Source organism: Diuraphis noxia, unplaced genomic scaffold, assembly GCF_037042655.1.
Source record: "Diuraphis noxia isolate RWA-SAM2 unplaced genomic scaffold, SU_Dnox_SAM2 contig0002, whole genome shotgun sequence".
Lineage (NCBI taxonomy): Eukaryota > Metazoa > Arthropoda > Insecta > Hemiptera > Aphididae > Diuraphis > Diuraphis noxia.
In genome coordinates this window covers 41,998,581-42,021,822 of record NW_028301712.1, presented here as the reverse complement: position 1 = coordinate 42,021,822, position 23,242 = coordinate 41,998,581, and the positions used below count along the sequence as shown (strand labels likewise).

At 25.9% G+C, this 23,242-nt stretch overlaps 3 protein-coding genes across 4 annotated transcripts; 2 read left to right on the top strand and 1 right to left on the bottom strand.

Annotated features, from left to right (window-relative positions):
* Positions 1-282: 282 nt before the first annotated feature.
* OstDelta (oligosaccharide transferase delta subunit) lies at positions 283-5,993 on the bottom strand. The gene is made up of 13 exons (XM_089221136.1): positions 5,743-5,993; positions 5,469-5,662; positions 3,324-3,452; positions 3,097-3,260; positions 2,893-3,032; positions 2,650-2,828; positions 2,364-2,557; positions 2,039-2,254; positions 1,775-1,979; positions 1,520-1,711; positions 1,343-1,438; positions 1,204-1,279; positions 283-1,139 (listed from the first exon to the last, which is right to left on the bottom strand). The coding sequence occupies exons 1-13, from the start codon at positions 5,750-5,752 to the stop codon at positions 1,000-1,002; spliced, it is 1,935 nt and encodes a 644-aa protein (XP_089077262.1). The 5' UTR covers positions 5,753-5,993; the 3' UTR covers positions 283-999.
* Positions 5,994-6,729: 736 nt separating this feature from the next.
* On the top strand, positions 6,730-15,638 carry LOC107170943 (STAM-binding protein). 2 transcript variants are annotated; one of them, XM_089221138.1, is made up of 10 exons: positions 6,744-7,159; positions 7,219-7,317; positions 8,881-9,049; positions 10,244-10,401; positions 10,517-10,615; positions 11,985-12,159; positions 12,266-12,403; positions 13,290-13,402; positions 13,472-13,577; positions 14,636-15,638. In XM_089221138.1, exons 1-10 carry the CDS (start codon positions 7,044-7,046, stop codon positions 14,693-14,695), a joined length of 1,233 nt encoding a protein of 410 aa, XP_089077264.1. In that variant the 5' UTR covers positions 6,744-7,043; the 3' UTR covers positions 14,696-15,638. The 2 variants fall into 2 exon arrangements, with proteins under 2 accessions (XP_089077266.1, XP_089077264.1); XM_089221140.1 differs by lacking the exons at positions 13,290-13,402; positions 13,472-13,577; positions 14,636-15,638 and adding an exon at positions 12,569-12,874 and having other exon boundaries at positions 6,730-7,159.
* A 2,783-nt stretch (positions 15,639-18,421) lies between these two features.
* On the top strand, positions 18,422-21,982 carry LOC107167424 (golgin A5). Its single transcript, XM_089221137.1, has 9 exons — positions 18,422-18,901; positions 18,993-19,164; positions 19,247-19,397; positions 19,472-19,706; positions 19,815-20,060; positions 20,142-20,460; positions 20,534-20,588; positions 20,651-20,811; positions 21,748-21,982. The coding sequence occupies exons 1-9, from the start codon at positions 18,786-18,788 to the stop codon at positions 21,805-21,807; spliced, it is 1,515 nt and encodes a 504-aa protein (XP_089077263.1). The 5' UTR covers positions 18,422-18,785; the 3' UTR covers positions 21,808-21,982.
* The last annotated feature ends 1,260 nt before the right edge of the window (positions 21,983-23,242 follow it).

The following is a 23,242-nucleotide window of genomic DNA, read 5'->3' as shown; positions in this document are numbered from 1 at the left end:
GGTACACACTTATATGACAAATCAAAATAATTATATAAGTTGATTTAAATAACTAGTTTATATGTGTTCAATTAATGAATTATAACCAGGTGCTCACCAATGCAGAAAAAAAAACTGCCACGACCTAGTGCATGGGGCACACCTAATAAAAAATAGTAAACGCCCACTGCTATTACCTAGTTGCTGATTTCATACTGCTTTGGTAGGTGTCCTGACTAGGTTAACCCAGATACAAATTAGTTAAATCAAAGTTCAGTTAATAAAAAACAACAAACAAGTAAGTTAATAAGTTAAAAATAATGTGACTTTTAATTTATTAATTTGTCGTTATTAATGCCCAATAATGTCGTTATATTTAAATTTAATACTATATTTCTATATTACTTACACAATCTTAAAAACGCGGTACACACAAAATCTACTATACAGTAGAAATTCCCATTTAAAAAAATTATTGGCTGATTATTTACTGATTTACTGGTTTGTTTATTTATCTTTTTTAACAATAATACTCAAAGAAAAGACAAAAAAAATATTGTTTCAAATTTTACTACATAATTTCGAAGAACAAATAATACTTAAAATAAAAACAATACATTTGTTGCCTTAAGAAATTTAGCCTTCAATTAAATTCTTCAACCCAATACATTGACAAATAAAAATAAGTATGTTTATACAAAAATGCTTTGTTCAGAAAATATCATTTGTAATTTTTAAAATTAAGTAGGTAAATACATATTTATATGCATATATATACACAATGTATATATGTCTATTATAAGTGTGTAATTCATGTTTTCATATTCTAATATTTATAAATGTAATAAATTATTCATTATATGTACATTGAAGTTTTACAATACAATTTAGAAGATATTGTTCAATGCTAGCAAAAATGATAAAAGAAATTGAATCTGACATTAGCTTACACACAACAGAACGAATAAAGATAATTTGACTTTATCATCGATAACCCACTCAATAGAATTGTCATCTAAGTTACTTATTTCTTCTTCTTGCAATGTATGACAGTAATCGGTTACCAAATAAGAATATTGAAATTCCCAATAAAAACAAATATTTCAATGTTATGAACATATCTAAGTATACCCAAAACATACCAAATAGTATGAATATGCCTGGAAAATAATAATGTTTAACAATTAATAATTTATAATGATTAAAGAGATATAAGCCACTCACCTGCTAATGCCGAATGAAATCCTATGGCACTCAAATTGAAGGGAAAGTTTTTTATATTAACTCCCAAGCGAGTCCACTAGAAAAGTTAAATTTTAATAATAAATAGTTGATAAAAATTATGATTGTAATTTATACTAACCAGAACAAAAAGAACCAACAATGGCGCAAGAGACAATACGGTAAAAAGAAGTGATACAATATGAGGTGGTCTAGATTCAGGTTCTCTAAAAGTATGCTGAAAAATAAACATACTTATTGTTAAATGCAATACTTGAATTATAATATACAGCATTTGAGAATAAAATGTTTTACGCACAGATATTAATTTTTTTGGTTTATAAAAATCTGCAAAAGATTCAGCAGTATCTGATTCAACTTCAGAAAATTTCAATTTGATGTCACTAAATTGCCAAACTATAGGATTCTTTAATAGAGAGTCACCGATAATTAAATCCATAGAATATATACCAGATGCATGTTTGAATGATACTGATTTAACGCCTAAGTCCTAGAAAAATTTTTTTTTTTTTAAATTAACATACAGTTCATTAATTTTGATTGTAAAACATACCATATCCAATTTATAATTATTTTGAGAGTCCAATTCGGCGACAAATACACTTTGAGAACCAGTCTTGACATTTGTAAACCTAACAAATGCTTGGTGTACTTGAACATTTTTCTTAACTTGATAATCTTTAATAGCAAAGCGGACTATAATTCTTTGCATGTGGTCTGCTTTTAATTGAGTTGGCAACTTTTCACCATATTTCAAACTAAAAATGTATCATATTAAACAAAAAATTGGACTAATAGAAAATTAGATTATTCATACGTTTGAAGAGATGGGCCTGATTGTTGATCGTTATCAGTTGTCCCAACTTTGAAGTCAACAATGTTTACTGAAGAAGCTGATACTTTTACCTCAAGTGGAATAGCTGTATTGCCCAATAGTGGGATCTTGACTTTATCTAATGGTGTAGCACTTATCACAATACTATAGATTCCAATAGACAAATCTGGTTCATTAAAATCTAATTCATATACAGTCCTTAAAACAAAACACAAAATTGGTTAGGTGCAAAAATAATATTATTAGTAATGTAGGTAATAAATTATTACTAATAATTTACTATATAAATTTAGACATAAACTCTTACTTGTCGGCAGTTGATTTGAATTTATTTTTAGACATTACAACTTTGTTATTTAACATTGCTGATTCAACACCAACAGAAAGAGATGTCGGCAGTGGTTCTCCAAGTAAATTGGTGAAACGCACAGAAAGTATTTTTTGTGTATCATCTAGATCACCCATCGGTTTTACAAGTGTAGCTGCAATTGGCAAATGGTACTGCAAATATTTTATAGATATTACAATAGATATAAAAGTAAAGTTATTATTCTATTATTTCATAAATTAATAAAAATCTGTAAACAACATACTTTGTTATTAGACAATGTTTTAAGAGCACTAATCAAGAAATATGCTCCCTTAGGTGTTTGTACCGATTTACGAGATAAAAGGTAATTACTAAACATTAGAGCTTGATCATTTTGAATTGGGAATGAAGAATTACATTGCACAGCATCACAAAATTTGTATACTCCAGTTAACACAAGGGCTAAAATTAAATTAGTGAAAATATAAACACTCTGTTCAATATGCAATTTTGTATATAATTTTACCAGTAACAGATAAGCCTCCTTCAAATTGTAAGAATTTACGGTCAACTTGATCAACTTGCATTATAGCATCAGACAAACGATTGAAAGCAAACCGCCCTTCTGGACCAAGACTTGCCAATAAATGTATTGAATATCCAAAACTGTAAAAAAATTATATTATTAGGTGATATTTTGATGAAAATTAATAAATTGTCTAGGACATACTCAGTAATAGTATCATCAGGCTTCATTTTCCTTTTTATGATATTTATAAGTTTAGTAATATCTTTGGGTTTAAGATTAAGATTACTCAAAATACTGACACCAAGGTATAAATCAGACATGTGAACATCTCTAATATCTTTCTTCTCCAACATAGTGTAAACATCCTAAAAATAAGATAATTTATAATAAAAGCTTGCATGTTATCTAAATAAAATAATTTGTATTACTTGGACAGATTCATCAACTACTAATTTTCCTGAACATGTGCCAATTGCTTTCCATGCACTTGTTGAAAAATATACGGAATCTAATGTTTTTAATTTCCCAACTAATTTCACTATTTTATCACAAATAGCCTAGACGGAACAAAAATGTATTAATTAATTTTTTAAAGCCACTATACAGATTATGCAAATCTTTTATGATTTGGGGTTTTCAAATATGTTTATTCAGCAGCCTCATAAAAATATGAAAGAGTAGTGACAGAAAGATATAATTTTTAATTTAGAAACAAAATAGATATAATAATTAGAATAATATTGAATGTAAAAATAATCTGATCAAGTTTGACGTTTTTTATTTCCTAAAAAATACAAAAAAAGTAAACATATAGATAGTGTTCAACAATTTTAAAACATCCTGAGTAAATATTAAATAAATGTAATACACTAACAAATTAATACTGAACGCCACATTTAATAATAGACTAAAATATTTATGATGCAAACATCATAATTAAAAATTATAATATTTATTCAACTTTTAGATAATTAAAAAAAAAAAAAAATTGGGTTATTGTTGAAAAAATGTACGATTATTTTAATTTGACTTGGAAACATGTAGCATAATACAAACAAAAATATTACGCATAGGTAGTTAATTGAGATTAATATTTTTTATTCAGGATATTAAATCATAGACTTATGTAAACATTCCTCGATGAGTTTTGTATACACCATGCATTAAATAGAATAAAATTTAAAAAATAAAGACCTATGTGGATATTTAGTAATGAGTTCTCTACAGCTTAGATTTGGCTAGCGAGCCAGGTACCATGAACATTTTTAGATGGTCATGTGCAGGGAACGGATTTTATTGTAATAAGAAATCCAATATATGTTAATATCAAAAAAATATATTAGATTTAAAAATTACAAAAAAAATATTTTATTTAATAAAATGTAGTAGTATTATATATGTATATATTTAGTAAAGTGATACAAATTATGTAAGTATATAAAACAACGAGTAATATTCTGGAACAAAGCAATGACCAACAACATATTGCTGAAGGTTTTCAAATAAAAAATTGCAACGGTTCGGTCAAAGATTGGTCTTGTATTGACTAAAAATCTGTTCCACTTCAACTGATGTGGTAGGGCGTTATTCATATTTGCTAAATCAGAAGAAGTAAATTCAATGTCCAGAGATCGTAGTTAATTTTTTCCTATTAAAATATCTCTGATAATTTTGATAATTTGAAATCCAGAATTTTTTTCAATTATGTTGGCAAATTTATTTTTCACTATTTCTCTCATGTGCCTTTGAGTTTTTTCTAGTTTTTAAAAAAAATTTCTACTATGCTTATACTTTCTATCAAAGATGTTTTTAGTTTCTAATTGTTTAATTGTCTGAATCAAAAAACTTGCAGAAATGTATGTCAAACTGCTTTTTAAATTGATATCTTCCATCAGTGAATTTGCTTTTTAATGGCTGCTAGCTGCAGCTCGATTCAGTATCGAAATTTGAAATAATATTTTTTATTTTGTTGAAATGATCATAATAATATTGGACGGCTTCATGCCACGTTCCCTGTTCCCCATCTTGTTATGATAAATTCAGGAGGTAAGTCTGATATCAGGGTTACTTCTTTTATTAAATAAAATATTGCATAATAGATAATAAACTTTTTAAATACTAGTAAACAAATTTCATAGTACTTATGTCTATGCTCTTGACTGAAGAACCCAGTAATAAATAATAATTACAAAAATGTAAGGTTATATATTTTTAATCTAGCATATTGAGAGATGGCTGAGTCAATTTATTAATATATATATAATCATATATTATTATGTGATCATTTAGACAAGTATTTATTTTTTCAGAGTTAAAAAAACTAACATTTTAGTTACTTATATATTAACACCAAGCACTTTTACTATATCTATAATTATGTACTTGATATATGATCTACATCAGGCAAATAAGTTAACACTAAAAATGAGTATACCACAACGTAACTTGATGGCAAACTACATACTTTTTAAGCAACAAAAAAAAAAATCCAAATATAGTATATATTATAGCTGTTAATGTAGTTTTTATGAGTTTATTTAGGTCTGATTAAATTATTTTTAGTGGGCACTCACTTGAACACCAGGTATTTGTTGATTAAGCTGTTGCAGTCCTGATATAGCATAGAAGACATCAGATAAATTTTCAGACTCTAGGCCTGTAAGCAGTACACTCTTTAGTTGATCTTTGTCCCTAGATGTCAAATACGTATCAACAGATAGACTTGATGAAAGGCATAGACAACTGGTCACAATAGACAACAAAAATACTAAAAACAGTGAACAATGTAAAATTGTATCAAATTAATTTACATTATAAAACAATATTCAGACTGTGGTTATTTCTTACCAATTTTCATGATGAACGCTCTAAACCACAGTACCACACACACCAGATAAATGTGTTAACCTATTTGCTAAACTATACTAAACCATCTCATTAAATAAAACTGAGAAAAATCTAATAAAAATTAAAAATGAATTATTATGAAGTTTGACGTAGTGACGTAGCCGGCAGAATATTTGTATTTTTCAATTTTTGTATACTCAATAAATGATGTGTTATCAGAAATAATCGTTAGGTTATGTTTACATTGTTTACAATTACAACACGTAGCCTCATAAAATATGTACAGCACAGCAACTACTATAAAAAAAAAAAATAACTGCATATACAATATTATCAAGTCAGTGAAGACGTGTCATTTTTACGATCACAGACCAGGTCAAAAGCTCTTTATCAGACTTAGGTTTATACCTTAGACCACAGATATATATAATAAACTAGATTGCTAACTGTGATAACACTTGAAGTTACCATCTATTCTGTTATTTAAAAAGAGGCCATAGGACTAAATTTATCACACGTATTTAATATTGATAATAAATAAATTTATTTTGGCACCAAAATCATATTTTTTACTTTATACAATTTTGTAAATTTATTTATTTTAGTTATGCCTTATAGGTGATTAATGTTTTTTATTTTAAATTTTAGAAAAAAATAATTATAATAATAATTACAAAATCAAAATCTTTCTACATTATCTTTTAAACACAAGTGATAACGAACATTGGCCTCATTTAAAATGGCGACCAATGACTTCAACCAATTATATTCATAGACATATAAATATATTTATATGGCTATGATTATATTACACAGACGCTGTATCACAGAATAGAATAGTTTGAGTTAGTTTAATAGTTTATTCTACGGACTGGTTTATTAGCAGCAGCTGCAGCATAGACATATAAATATTATATTTATTATATTATATTTAATTTTTATTTATATGTCTATGAGCAGCCTGCTGCAGCTGTGCTTTCGACCAGGAATAAAGATAACACTATCTAATGTAATACTGATATAGAAATTATATTATCTATTAATCTGTATTCCGTGGTGCTAACTAGTAACTACTAAGTACTAACACTAACACTAAACTACTAAAGTACTAAAAGTATGAAGTAGTAAGTATTAACTCAGTAACGCACTTCTCTAAGCCAAAAAAAAATATGTCATTATCATTTTGTACTCGAATCTCATATTGTTCACAGTTATTTTTATTATTTATACAAGTTGTTGTCTTTTAAGATAGTTAAGCATTTCATACAAAATTGAATTTGATTTTAAAATATAAATCAAACATGAGTCATAATCTAACTAGTATAGACAATTTTAAAGAAAAACCAGAAAAAAGGATTCAACAATTGTTGATGTTAAGTTCAAAAATCGAGTTGAACACAAATATAGCTGCTAGAAAGTATGATGTTGTACTATTTAGTATACAGTATAAAATACAATAATTGTATTTTGTTATAGATATTACCGATCAGGAAAAGAGATGATCAGTATGGCTGATGTGTATATGAAAGAAAATAATTTGGAACAAGCGTATATTCTCTACATGAGATTTATGACGTAAGGTTTTAAAATTTAATTACTTACATTTTATTTTCTGTAAGCTTAAATAAATATTAGTACATATAAAAGTATACAGAGCCTAAAATGCACTTAACCACACTGAATATTTTTTAATAACTATTTTTTATTTTTTTATATTAACTATTTAAAAATGATGGTCCAAACAGAATTTTTCGGTCGGACTTAGTTTCAAAGTTATTGCCTTTGGAAGTTTCTGACTAACTGTTTTATGCATGAGTGCAACACTATGTTAATTATTTCTAGAGCTAAGAGTTAAGAAGAGCTAAGAATGATGTTGCAATCAGTATTTAGTTTCGAAGTTGTAATGATATGCCTAGGTTGTTGTTGCTGCTTACCCGCAATGATCATGCATGGGCACAGCACAATTAAATTAATTTTGGCACTAACTGTAATTACATTTTAATGGTATATTATAATCTAATTTCCATAACAATATAATATTATTTAAAATTAAATGATGATTTAGTACTATCCCTCCCAGAAGTTGAATATTGTAGGGGGTTTAGGTGACCAAAGCTGGTAGGCAAGGGATCAACTAATTATCAACCCTAACTTGCTCTCTTTACAAATTTCAAAAACTATCGTTTTAAAAAGGTTAGAATACGTAAGTACCAAAAAAAAAAAAAATTTATGAAGATCATGTTAAATTTAGTGTATTGGCTATGTGTAAAAACATGAAATTGCTTACTTTCAAAGGCAATAACTTCGAAACTAAGTCCGATCTGGTTGTACCATTCTTATAAAATGGCAAACATAAGTAACTTCCAAAATAAAAATCGAAAAATTTGCATAGGGTGGTAAAGTGCATTTGTTCCTATACAGAATACATTTTAAATACCTTTGTATTTACCACAAGAATCATAATATATTTTAATTTTACTTATATATTTTATATATAATATTAAATTACTTGATTAGTCAACTATTACCAATTATTACTTTCCAATAGTTTTACTTTGTAATTAGTTACCAATCTATTTGTAAGATATAATAGGTAATTGTTTAATTTATATTAATTATATAACGTGTATAATTTAATCCTAATCTACAATAGATATTGTTCTTATCGGGGTTATTATTAATTTAGTATAATTTTTATGATGTAAAATATAGCTAACAATAATTTAATTACTAGGTTTTATTATTAACAAATTAAAAATAATAATAATAATTTTATTAAATAAATGCTACTATGCTTTTAAACTAAAGACATTTTGGGGAAATATTCCCAACATTTCATCCCAAATGTCCATATATTAATTAAATTAAATTAAAGAGTAATACCTACACACATATGAATATTTACTGTATTCAATTCATAACTAATTACAGTTTTATATGATAGATTTACTAGCTTTAGTTTTGGTTAATTTTTTTTTTTGTTTATTTAATAAATATATTTAAAAAAATAGAAGAAGAATGAGTTTAATTGTTTTTAACAAGGAATGTGATACTAAATAAATGTTTATTTTTAAATATAAACTTACTCAACATTGAATGATATTAATTATTAAATATACATTTTTATTTTTATTTTAGATTATTTTTGGAAACTATTAATGAACATCCAGATTACAAAAATGTACCAATTGAAGAACGCAATTTAAATTATCGGGCACTCCGTGATGTCCTTCCAATAACAGAAAATATAAAAACTAAATTATTAGAACAATATAGTACAGAATATGAATTGTATCAAGAACAGAAAGTAAATATAACATTAAGATAATATCATTTTTCATACAGTGCATTTACATATCACATATTTTTGAATAATAACACCAAATTTAGTCTCTTTCAGTCAATTTTGATTTAAGCGCCATAACCATTAAATCAAATTTAATTGAGTTAGGTATCTGGTAGCATATGAAAAGAGACTTGAAATCCAATGTATACATTCCTTTAATCGGTATACTTAGTTTATTTAGCTTATAAATTATTAAAATGAAAATTCATTGTCTTTATTATTACATATATTTTAAAAGAAAAAGAAAAAATCATACAAATATATAGACAATTTAGTTACATAATAAATAAGTCTCGGATTTAAATGACCTAAAAATATAAAAACAAAATATACATTTATGACCTAAAACCTCTAAAATTCCATTTAACATGTCAAATAATTGTAAAGTTAAAAATTTAATTTCACAAAATATTAAATTGTCCTACACTGTGTTTACTGCAATACTCAGATAAAATTGCATGTAATTAAATATGCTAGTTGGTTAGTATGACAAGAAGATAAATTTCAACCTTTTATTATTGTTTAAACCAGATAACCTGATGCTATATAGTTCAAAGTGAAAATAATTTGTACTTCCTTAATAACTTAATGATCAAGTTAAATTTTGACTAAACATGTGATGGGTTTTTTTTTTAAATGTGTAAGCAAATTAAAATATAAATAATTTTGTTTATTGCATACTGAAGTCGTTTAGGAATTATGTATTTTTTTTTAAACCTTCACAAAAATCGTTTAGTGACCATTTGGGTTACATCTTAAATTTTTTTGTTAAGTCTGATAAAATGATATTTATGTATTCACTTTTACAATAACAGTTATCAATCATTTATTAAAATTCTGCATGTATTACTGTAGATATGTATGTGAAACTAATTTTATGATTTAAAAAGATTCAAAATATTTATTTGATTGTAAATGAATTCATAATAGCTTTTTAATCAATAATAATACCTAGATAACTTAACATAAATAAAATAATCAGGGTAAAGGATCTTATGTGTTGTTGAAAATTTCTAATTACCTTAGATATAATTTCCGCCGGAATTTGTATAAAATACATTTAATAGATAGATATGTGGTTTATATTATTTATTAATAAAACAATTTTATTATTAGTGCAACATAATATATTTCTAACAATATTTTTGTTAATAGGCTTTAGAAGAATTTAAAGAAAAACGTGAACAAAAAATGTTAAATATAGAAAACAGTGTTACACCATCTAGTAAAAATATCTCTCAAGAACAATTAAATTCAATTTTAGATGATATCACCGTACCTGAATTAAATAATCCTTCATCATTTGAACAGAGGTAAGATTTAATCTAAAAAAAATTGCATATAAATAACATTTCAAATAATATAAACTATTATTTTTAATTAAACCTAATAAAATTAATTAATTCATAAAAATGTGTTTATTTCCAGACCTGTAAATCACAATTTAATCAATTTTACTGAATTGAATGATAATAATTTACCTTCAAATATGCCTACACATTCAAATTCAAAAACACAATTCAATCAGTAAGCAGTTATTTTTAATTTGACTCTATCATGATAAATTATCTGTATACAATTACTAAGGCTGGAAAATTTTGAGTTCACAGTATTTTAATAAATATGTAAGGTACATGATACATAGCTAAATGTTGTATTTCATTTAATACGGGCTTAGCCCAAATTACATTAATAAGTAAGTAAATAAATCATACATTGAGATGGCAAGTGATACGGAACTAGGTATTTAGATTTGTGAAAGAACAAGGGGTGGACATTAGCAAGGTGCATCATGTGGCGAATTGGATTGTTTAAACTATAATTAAGGGGCATATACAGATAACAAAAGTGGAGGAAGAGTGGGTAAAACACGGATAACACGAAAGTTGATGATGAAAGGAGAGTAGGTACGTCTGTTGAACTATCTATGAAGTTTCAATGTTTCAGAGGATTTTCAAATTAATTTCAACTTTTCTATCAGCTAGTGTTGATAGACTAAGGTCGTGAAAAACTGGAGAACAATGGTTGGGGAAATTCAACACATGGCCAGCATGGGATAGAAAACGCTTATAGACTCGCTGGATGATTGTAAAGTTGGAAGCTTGGGATTCCACAAACATATAACTTTTTATCGTTTTGGCTTATACATTATTAGTCATAAGTAAAATTTGGATTTTTATCTTTTTAAATATCTTCAGTGAATCCATTATGCAATTCTTAAGTGAGTGAAAAATTAATTTGTATAAAGCATATTCATAAGCAAGACATTTTTTGATAAGATAAATCCGGACTCTGGGATTATAAAATTGTTTTTTTATGATTTTTAATTTTATGAAAATGTTTTTCTTCTGATTTTATATTAAATAGAGTTTTATTTAAGTTTATAAATACTTACATTATATTAATGCAATACTAAAATAAATTCTTCCATTATTCCTTTTGAAATTTAAATCAGAGAGAGATAATATTCATTGGCCAAAAAAAAAAATAAATACAAAACCAGTTAATTACATCACATATTACGTAAATAATAGTAAAAATACAAAAAGAATACTAGTTTAGGTTATTTGGCCGGACTCTAGTTAGCAAAAATATAAGTTATAATAACTCTATTTAATAATAATAAAAAAAATAGGTCTTAGAAGATTTTAGTTAAGCGGCCTTAGAAACATTAACAGCACTCCATGTTACCAAAGATAAAAATTCAGAAGAAGGTCAGACAAGATAAAATTTTTGGAACATATTGTGTTAAATTCAGAATAGTTTAAAATAACTAAAAACTATATTTATATTAATTATTTAATTTTGAGTATTAAATAATATTAATTATACATTCTACTTACTATTACTTATTAGATATTAAAAGTTGTGTTTAAAATCAATTATTTTTTTTTAGACATAAGCCTATTGTTGATAGAAGTACCAAACCAATGTTAAACAAGAATACTTCAAGCTCGTACAATCTTCGCCAAATAATAGTTCCAGGCAATTTAACTAGAAGATTCCTAGAACAAGCGCAACGTAATACAACAAATAATTTGGAGACTTGTGGCATATTAGCAGGAAGATTGGTAATTTAATTTAACTTTTTTTTTAAGGAGTATTGTAGCTTAATTTTAGTTGTTTTTTTATGCTGAGAGTAGTATGGTACAAATTTAACATACTTTTTCATTATAGAGTTCTAACTGTTTAATTGTGACTCATTTGATGATTCCAAAACAAAGTGGTACATCTGATTCATGTACTACAATGAATGAAGAAGACATTTTCGAATTTCAAGACAAGCAAGACCTTATTACCTTAGGATGGATACACGTAAGATAGATTGGCAATTATAGATTATCAAAATAATTATTTATAATTTTATAATTAAGGCATAAAATTAGTAAATTTTGTTTTTAATATAGACGATGATATCCTATTTCTAAATGTGTTTAAATACCATACAAATCTAAATATTTAGTTAATTTTGCATTTTAGATTCTAAGAAGAGCAAAGGATTTCATACTTTTAGGTTAGGTTATTGCGACTACCTACCATAAAGACACTGTACTCTGCAGTATTACTCGCTCAATGTGCTCTCGTGGACAATTTAAATCGAAAACATCCCTCGATTTCCTATGATGTAAAACCACCTTGGGTAGGTCTTAGAGTAATCAAATTTAACCTAACCCCTCATTAAGAACTACCCTAGGTGGGTTTTATATGTCAATCAAGCCAGTTGAGGTATGTTTTTGATTTAACAATTATCCAAATAAATAACCATACGTAGGCACAATTTTTTTTTATTAGCATTTGAAGTTCAAATATTGACTATATACATAAAAATTACGAAAATTCGTAAATTATTTTAAGCTAGAAATTTATACAAAATTTTCTTTTTAAATCAAAGATTTGAAAATTTTTAATTATCTATAATATATCCTAGACTGACAAATCATCTCCGTTCAGAATCGTTTTTCGTATACAATGATACCTATCATTGCATTCAAATCTAACCTACCCTAGTCAGAGGTCCACCCCACCACCTAATGTACAGCAGAGCGACATCCACTTACCCGCTTTTTTATCTTTGTATTTATATAGCTTTTATATTTTTTATGTCATCATTTAACATATTGTACCCCTATTTTTTAGGTGTTGTTCTTTCATAAAAATTTTTAGATGATGACATTTTTAAGTTATTATTTTTGTTTAACAGACTCATCCATCACAAACCTCATTTATGTCGAGTGTGGACTTGCATACGCATTATTCTTATCAATTAATGATGCCAGAAGCTATTGCAATTGTTTGTGCACCTAAATATAATGAGTAATATCATTTTATTTTGTTTTGATACATATTTTATTTAAATTTAAGTTTAAAATATATTTTTTTCAGATCAAATTTCTTCTTTTTGACACCTTATCATGGGCTACAAGTTATAGCTGATTGTAAATTTTTCAGTGGATTCCACACACATAACACAGATGGTGATATTTATGCTGTATGTATTAACCTATTGTTATTATTGAAAATGTGTTTCTTATTTGATTACCTAGTTAGTAAGGTTTATCTGTATTGAACAACATCACATGCCAATTTATTGATACAATTTTTAACATCACAGATTTTCTTTTTTATGTATTTTCAGTGAATTTTGGACAAAAAATCTATTTTAAAAAGTTGGAAAAAAGTCTACTCATTTTTTATTGACAGGCAAAAAGTTCAAAAATTCAAAATTTTTTACTTTATTTTCATGAATGTTCATTTTAAAAATGAATTTAATTTTCTTGTACAATACAATATTTGGTTACTATTCCTTATACTTAGCTACAGTTTATAAATATTATATTTACATTTAAACAATTTAAATGACAGTCAATTTGAAAGTAAGTTCAAAAATATAAGTCTTTCGACTTTTACAAATATTATAAACAATTTAAAAAAAATAGTCAATACAGTCATCCGATCACTCTAAAATATTCAATACATGCATCAATCACTTTATAGTTACAATATTATTCATAATTATATCGATTATTATTTTAAATAATAAGTATAAATAATAGTAATACAATATAATATAATAATATTGTGTAAGAAAATTAATTTGGTACATTTTTATATTTACATTAATTTAATTGTGTATGTATTACTTATATAATAGACAATGGTATATTATATTATTAATTATGAATGAAAATTTAATAGAATTCTTTGCATTTTTGACTTTCTGTCTGACATCAAAAATGTGTTTGGACTTATTTCCCAACTTTTTTAAAACCAGACTATAATCCCCAGTCTTTTTGATAGATTCCCACTTTCAGATAAAATAAAAAACAATATTTTGTTTTTATTTTAATATTATGATCTTTTTTTTCTTTTTTGGTTAGAACCTACGGCAGAGGAAAATATTATGGTTCTTGATAAAATAAATGACTAATTACACTTATGACTATAGTCAATATTATGTAATATTTATCAATTATCATATTTTTTTTTACCAACTAATAATGTATTAGCTAAGTTAAAAATTTATAAAATTTTTATATTTTATTTTAGATTGCTGAACATTATGTATTGGATGACAACCTGTTGGTCAATGTAGTTGATTTTAGATAGTATATATATATATAACAGTATTTTTAACATTTCAATATTAACCTAGTGAAAAATTAAAATTGTAGTTACCTTTTGTATGTACTCGGCCAGTACTACTGGCGTAACTTTTATTACTCAAAAAGTTTTATTATGAATAAAATTAAAAATGAGTTCCTTCTAATTTTCTGATGACTTCAGGTTTATCTATTTATCCACATTTGAATTTTCATTTTTATCTTGTTTTTTTTCTCAATTTTGTATAAGCTCTAAGTATTCAACATTTACAAACTGTTTTCTTCTTTTCTGATTTAATATTTTTCTACATTTATTAACCTCCACAAAAATCAAGAGTCAATGAATTTGTTACTAAGTTTCTGACTGTATATAAAAACAACATGTGTTAGAAAATCAAGTTTAAGTTTGCGGCATGCTAATATCTTTTCACATACATATTGTGTATAAAGTGCTCATTCTAAAATACTGATGTCTAATTTGTGCTATTATTGATTATAAAGTTCATAAAAATTCTTAACGCTCATATATGTGAAACCTAATATTCATACATTTATAAGTTAAATTATTAACGTATAAATTTCATTGTTTTCACATTTTGACTTTTTATTTTAAATTTATTTTGATGTTGTATACCTAGATTTGTGTTAACTTCAACAGTCATCAGAATTAATACTTGGTCAGATTCAGACATTAAAATCTTTAAGTCCAAATTGGTTTTTCAATACAATAATACCTATTTACATATCTACAGGTGATGTTTATTTGCTAGGTCTAGTTTTGAGTGTCTTCCAACTAACCAGTAAAACTTACACATTTTTTCTGAAGAATATAGTATTACCACTTTAAACTGAATTCAAGATGCATACCCTGATATTATTTACTTGAATACTTCTGTGATCAAACAAAACTTGCATATTCATGGTCTTAAATAAAGTATTAACTTCCTCAATTGTTTTTATTGTCCATATTTTTATACACATTGAATAAAAGATTAAAAAATAAATAAATCAAGTATAACATTTTCCAATGTTCTATCCATTTTAAAATATTTTTGTTCTGAATTCTAAAATCATACCTACCTATGTACCTATCTACTAAAACTAATTTACATTTGGTATACCTGTTAATTATTAAAACATGGTATTTCAATTTACTGTCTTGTTGATCCTAAGAAATATATCTAATTTATTGATTTTAAATAAATATTTGGTAAGAATTATTTTAGATTTTTACTTATTGATTATTTCATCAACTGTTAATTAATTAATTTTTTCTATATGTATGTGTGTATATAAGTCTTCATTCACGTAAATTATTTAGCTATTTCCTTTATAAATATTGGAGTAAGTACCTATTTAAACAATTAGGATCTAGGACTTGTTAAATTAGTATTACATATTTTCTTAATAGAAATTGACCCAAATATAACAAATAATTTTGTTAGATAAATTATGAATTTATTTAAATTTTGTATAGAGTGATTTTTGGAAAACAGTTTACCAAACCTGTCAATTTTCAGTACATTTTTCATTATATAGTTTCTTTTAACATTTTAAATAATATAAATTACAAATAGTGCATTTGTTAGTGGTTGTTGATTTATTTAATTTTTTTAATGTTACTATGTCAGACAAATTTATTTATTTATTTAGTACGTTATTGATTTATTATCAACATTATATCAAATGAGTACTAACTAATTAATATAAATATTAAGTTTAACCAGGAAAATCATTTTTAATTTTCAATTTATCTTTAAATTTAACTAATTTGTATTTTATTCCTGTATACCGTTAAATATTTTTTTACCATAAATAATTAATATATTATATAATATGTAAATACATTTTTTTTAATTGATGTACTTACTATTTTACTTCAACAAGTACTTAAAATATTTGTATGTATAATGCATAATAAAATATTTAACTAACTTTAAATATTTGTTTAAGATTATTTTTAAAACATCCAGATTTTACTTAATTATGTTAATTAATTGGTAATAGTATGTCTAAATGTTATAAATATTATCATTACAGTAATCACTTATATTGGCCTATTATTTTTGTCACAGCATTTATTCTGTGGTTTTGTTGCAAAATTTAAGGTATCCCCTTCTATCTTAAATTGTGTTTTTTTGTTATATGTAATCTGTTATGTGTTTACAATGTTAACATTGCTTCCTCTGTCTCCCAAAAGATATTCACCCATCATTACCTTGGTTATTTCAATGGGAAAGAATCACATCTTGTGAGGATTTCATTAGGAATACATTCCGTAATAAAATAAATAATCTACCAGGTTAAATACCTCTTTAACCATACACTTAATTGATTCACTAACTACATCTCACAATATATAGTCTACTAACTTGGTAGAAACCTTGGACTTTAAATTATCCAACATTAAAGCCTGATTACTTTTAGAGCAATTGAATCCTAATTCCCCATGAGATCAAAAGTAAACTTCTGTACTTAACTCTAATGACATAGTTAATTGTATCATCATAACCTCCAGAGTGCCCATGCACAACTCCTTCAGGAAGACTAAACGCTGAACTGCAATACTTAAAATAGAGGGCTCAACTTAAATCAGAATTTGCTTACAATTTTTCCAACTATGAAGTGGCAATAAACAGTCTAAAAACTGGGAAAACTTATGGGATCGTGTAATTAAAGTTGAGTGCAGTTGCCCCGGCTTGATTAAATAGTGCTCATGTCTAAATCAAGTCATGGATACCAGGTTGAATGAAAGTATGCACATTTCATCAGATACAATCAATTCTGCCCTGTTCATTTGGCTACTTGTTCTTAGTACCTAGCTTCACTTTTTGAAAGTTAAGAACTTCCTTCGTCTAAAACCCTCAGAACAAACAACTTGGCTACAACCTCCTTCGAATGATTTGAACTACCTTAAATTGAATACGTACAGAGACAGACCACTAAGAGTAGAGTACCTACTGCATTAATGGACGGAGACGATGGTAGTATTGCTCCTAACCAAAGTATTAGGACTGCAGTGAATCTAAATACAATATACATCATATCATAAGAAATTGACCTTACAGAGCAATTTCAGTGATGAAGTGACTTTTCTAGACAGTAGACACCTAATTGTATAGCATGACGAAATAACAAGGTATGAATGTATGATCAGAACCAGTACAATAAATTCCACTAAACAACTACTCAGTATACAATCAAGATTTTCAAGGAAGAGTTTGGAGTGTATCGATTTAATTTTGAGTGTTCAAGAAGTTACACGTTCAATATACAGCATTTCAAAGTTCAAACGATACGTACCGACCTGTAAGACCTTCGATACGAGTCGCCAAGTCGGAACGTGACCATTCTCACTTCTAAGTCAATACTTGATCTTCTTGTCTTCTTGAAATTTGAAAATATTGAATGTCAGAAACAGAATAGATTATATCCATAGACATAATAATATATTATACATAATATATTATTATGTCTATCACGGTTTAAGATATAATATAATATATAATATAATATAATATATATATATATATATATTATATATATAATATAATATATCTTAAACCGTGATGTCTATGATTATATCATAGAACAGTATATTATAATATGTCTGACACCTTGATTACGCTTATCAGCTGTAACCCTTATCGATGAAAGAAGAACTGACCCATAGAATGATAGAACAGATATTAAATTCAGCCATCACATATTATTATTACGTCATCTACTTTCTAAAATCATCTAAAATGTTTATGACGGTGCCTTAGCGAAGGTACTTATATATTATTATCTCTATAGTTAATGATTATTATGTGTATTTTATATGGTACGACGAAATTACTGCTACTACAGATTTGATTAAAATTAAACGCTGCTACCTTGTAGTTTGTACCTACTACCTATTTACTGGCTGCTTAATGAGTTATGACTACCGGTTGTTACAAAATAAAGTGAAAATATGTGTTAACAGTACAATATTTATTGCTGAGTATTATTCACTATTTAACATTTTAACCAAAGTTTAAAAGTTTCTATATTTTGCTGACCATGTATTAATTAAACACTAACGAGTTCTTGACAATTAATTACTTGAAAACATGTCATGGCTCATAGACTTGGCCGGTAAAGCGGAACATTACCTGGATAAAATCGACCAGAACACAGCGGTAGTTTTACAACATCAAAAGGAAAAGCCACTGAAAGACGTTTTCAAGTATTTTTTTAAATACATTTACTTAATTAAATTATGACATATGCATCTTACGGTATATTCTAATAGTACTGGTACTTATTTCTCTTTTTAGAACACCAGTATCAGAAAATGTGTCAGTTGAAATCGAAAATAAACCCATTACGTCGGTTCCTAGTTCACCTGCCACAAAGTCATTACTAAAGAAGCCTAAAAGTGATTCTCGCATATCCGATGAGCACCTATTGCAGTATTTAAACAGTCAAGATTCGACAATCCAATCTCAAGTTTGTTATAACCGTTTAAATATAACTAACTTATAATATTTAATATAATATGTTGAATCTAACAGTATGTAATTACACTTAGTATGAGGGTCAATCTACTACTTATCTTGATAATTCAATTGATCCAGTATCCAAACCGTTGACCGAGGAAAATTACATGTTGAAAAATGAAATAAGAACGTTAAATAATGAAATGTCCTTATTGCAATATAAATTGAAAACTGCAGATAAAGGTAATTACTATATATTACCATTGAATTTCCAGTTGTTTTTAATCTTTATTTTTTTATGTTACAACTTCTCACAGATATGAATCAAATATCAATGGAACTTGAAGTGAATAAAAGACATTCAGCTAATCTGGAAAAAGAACTACAAGAAGCGCATATACAATTACGAAATGTTCAAGATGTAATGTTCCGATTGAAAGAAAAATCTAAAACCAGAGATTTAGTAGCTGGGGAAAATAATTTAGTTTCTGACAATAATTTAATACATGAAAACCAAATTTTACAAAACGAATTATCAACGCTGCTCAAAAAGTAAACCTAATGTTATCAATTGTATTTTAATAATTATTTAACATAAAAAAATGTGTTATTTAAAATTAAATTTGATTAATAAAATTAAAATATTGTAACATTATGTAGAATTGAGGTAGACGAATTAAGGATAAAGGATTTAACCTCAGAAAAATTAAATCTGGAAATGGCATTTAATAATATTCAATTTGAGAATAAAAACTCTGTAAAAAAGGAAATATTAACAAACTTATTCAGTGAATGCAATACAATGTCTGCATTCACCAAGACAAATTTGAACAATGTTGCCCTAAAATTAAAAGAATGTTTGAATGATTTAGAAATTGTTAATATACAAGCAGCTGCTGATCAAGGGTAACAATTATTTTATTTTTTGTCAGTAATATTATCAACAACACTATTATCTTATTTTAATAATTATTAAAAATGTTTAAGGACTTTAAGCACTTCAGAATTAGAACGTTCAGACATATTAAACAAATTAAATGTCATGAAGAGTAATTTACTCTTTATTGATTGTGGCTTACAGAAGTCTCTGCACGATCTTAGTGGTTTCAAAGAACGGCTTGCAAATATTGATTTAGAATCGTTTACAGATGATATATGTAATAATCATGCAGGCATAAGTAATAGTCAGGGTGTAATGAATGAACAAATGTTATCACTTCAAAAGGCTGTGGCTTGTAAACAAGCTGAACTAGAACAAGTATTAGCTGAAAATAATTCAATGGCAATAAGAATTGAGAGTCTAGAGGTATGATTTAAGAACAATATTTATGAAAATAAACTTATAATATTATATTTGTACTATTCTTAAATAATTATAGACAAGATTGAAAAAAGAAACAAATATTATTATCAACGTTAATGATACGGATGATGGTAAGAATGTTTTAGCTAATATTATTGTCATATTGATTATGCAACTTAGGTTTTGATTTTAGCTAAAGCCAAAGTGCCTCATTTCATGTTAGAGAAAGCATTTGATACTAGTGTAGCAAGAGGAGTTAAACGTGCTTATTCCAGCCTAGATTCATTTGGTTTAAGAACGGGAATGTATTTACGGCGATATCCACTATTAAGAACTATATTATTTGTTTATGTGGTGAGTATTTTTCAATATCTACTACTATATATTTTATTAATCTATAAAACATTATAACATTATTAACATTGTAATGATTTTATGATTTTTTTATTTTAGTTTATATATAATTGAAAAAAACTAAAATATTTGTGACATGTATTGTACATGATATATTATGAATACATGATACTACCTATAATTTTTAGCTTCATGACCTGAATTTCTAAAATGATATTTTAATAATTTAAATGTAAATATAGAATTGAAATTAGTATAATTTATTTATCTGTCATGTAATATATTTTATTAGCAGTTTAAAAGCACAATATATTTTCAACAATAATAATAATAAACAGCTTTGATTAATTCATATTTTCTATTTACACTTAACAATTTTACATAATTATTAACACTGCCGTGCAAACACAAAAATACAAACATGTTTCTTTCTGAAATGTATGTTAAAATATATGTGCGTTTTAAACTAAAATATAATTTCATGATAATATTCGTTACTTTGAAGTTAATACAGTAAAAATAATAAAAACTATTGAGTGGCAGTGTGGCATCTGTCTGATAAACGTAGCAAACTTGCATTCAGCTGAATCTAATTGTCTTTTTAGTTGACTATTTGACTTAACATCTAACTTAAAGATCATGAATTGTGTTGGTCCATTTTTTTTTATAATGATATTTTAAGTTAGATTTGACCTCAAGACTTACCAAGACTTAAGTTAAAGTATAATTTAATGTTAGATACTACATTTACTGTAATATTAACACAACAAAAAATGTATTATGCTGACTGCAGTATGATCATCTTAATTAATTCAAAAATTATAATAACTAGCTAATTTAATGATATGTATACAATATTGAAAATAATTTTGTTAGTAAATTGTTTAAAAAAAAAAATTACCTATATCATATTAATACATGTGACAAATTTTTCAGGTGATACTTCATTTGTGGGTGATGTTGATACTATTTTCTTATACTCCAGAGACCAATTAAAATTTCACTCATATTTTGTTATTACTGCAAAACTCTGGATATTCAAATACTCAATTAATCAAACATTCATTTTATATTATTTAAAGTAATAATATTAATTATATTATTGTTATTTTATTATTGTTTGTGGAATATCATTTATTTAGAATTATATATCAAGGAACAGTTTTATTAATTTATTTATTTTATTTATAATATTCTATCCTTACATACTTATTATAATAATACTAAATCAGTTATTCCCATATTCAATTACACAGAAATTTACCAATAATATTATTGTTTTAAGTAACATTAACTTTATAATATTATACAAACATTAAATATTAAATTATAAAATAAATTATAATGTATTTAGAACATACAATGATACCATTTGCTGACAGGTCATAACTTTGCTTAATTATATCAACTACAGTGAGACATTGAAAATACAAAATGAAAAATAATTAATTTTACATTATCTTTTTAACTACCCTCAATCGAGCTTTTTATACTAGTAAATTAGAACTGTACTAGAGAAAAACAACTTCAAATTTAATCTTGGATGATATGCAAGTCCGAAACTGATGTAGGTATGATTGTCTAAAGTCTATATTGACTGTGGTGTCATTGTGCTCGTATTATACATTTTTCTTTGGTAGCTCAATTTGGTTTGATTGTCATCCAACATTCTTACTTTCCTGTGCATCACATTGGTATAACATGTTTTTTTGGTAAATTTTGTAAGCATTGATAAATGTAATACAATTTTAAAACTAATAAAAAAACAATTAGGTATTTCTTAAAATATTCACATAATTATACTATGTACATCTCAATTTTTGCTTAGCTAAATAATAACCTATCATAACATTATTACTATACATATCCTTTTTATAATTTTTCACTTGAAATCCAGTTACATATTATAATAAAAATAAATTGTTTTAACAAATGATTTAGAACTATATACTTAAGAGTACAGTTGGGCTTGTGTGTATAGTATGTTATTTATTCCGGTTTTAAAAACTATCAATAAATAGTAGTGAGCAATAAATAATATTAAAATGTAGAATTATTTTATCAAGTAATTAAAAAATACAACTTAATAGCGAGTGAAAACAAAAATGAAATGACGAGGGTTATACAACTTCAGGTCTGTTTAGATTGAATAATACACAAAAACACTTTGCTTGGTATTTCTGGATAATGCAACTCGGCTGCTATGTATGAATCTGCATCGTATTGTAAACCTTTGGAGGTAATTTTCATACTCGCAACCATTTTTTTTATTATTATTATTTATAAATATTTAAGAGTAATACAGGTGCATTAGGTATACAATATTAAAAATTAGAATTTAACTTGTAAATCTTAGGAGGTAGCATCGTCTTCAATAGCATGCGCCTATCAGAATATCCTAATTTAAAAATGCTCATTGGTATTTGGTTTA

Excerpts from the sequence above, each read along its gene's own strand:
- OstDelta (XM_089221136.1), bottom strand. Across the intron at positions 2,829-2,892 it reads AGGAGGCTTATCTGTTACTG|CCCTTGTGTTAACTGGAGTA; the intron begins GTAAAATTATAT and ends ATTTAATTTTAG. Across the intron at positions 1,439-1,519 it reads AACCAAAAAAATTAATATCT|CATACTTTTAGAGAACCTGA; the intron begins GTGCGTAAAACA and ends TTTATTTTTCAG.
- LOC107170943 (XM_089221138.1), top strand. The coding sequence starts at position 7,044 with ATGAGTCATAATCTAACTAGTATAGACAATTTTAAAGAAAAACCAGAA. Across the intron at positions 9,050-10,243 it reads AATTGTATCAAGAACAGAAA|GCTTTAGAAGAATTTAAAGA; the intron begins GTAAATATAACA and ends TTTTGTTAATAG. Across the intron at positions 12,404-13,289 it reads TTACCTTAGGATGGATACAC|ACTCATCCATCACAAACCTC; the intron begins GTAAGATAGATT and ends TTTGTTTAACAG.
- LOC107167424 (XM_089221137.1), top strand. The coding sequence starts at position 18,786 with ATGTCATGGCTCATAGACTTGGCCGGTAAAGCGGAACATTACCTGGAT. Across the intron at positions 20,061-20,141 it reads CAAGCAGCTGCTGATCAAGG|GACTTTAAGCACTTCAGAAT; the intron begins GTAACAATTATT and ends AAAATGTTTAAG. Across the intron at positions 20,589-20,650 it reads CGTTAATGATACGGATGATG|CTAAAGCCAAAGTGCCTCAT; the intron begins GTAAGAATGTTT and ends TTTTGATTTTAG.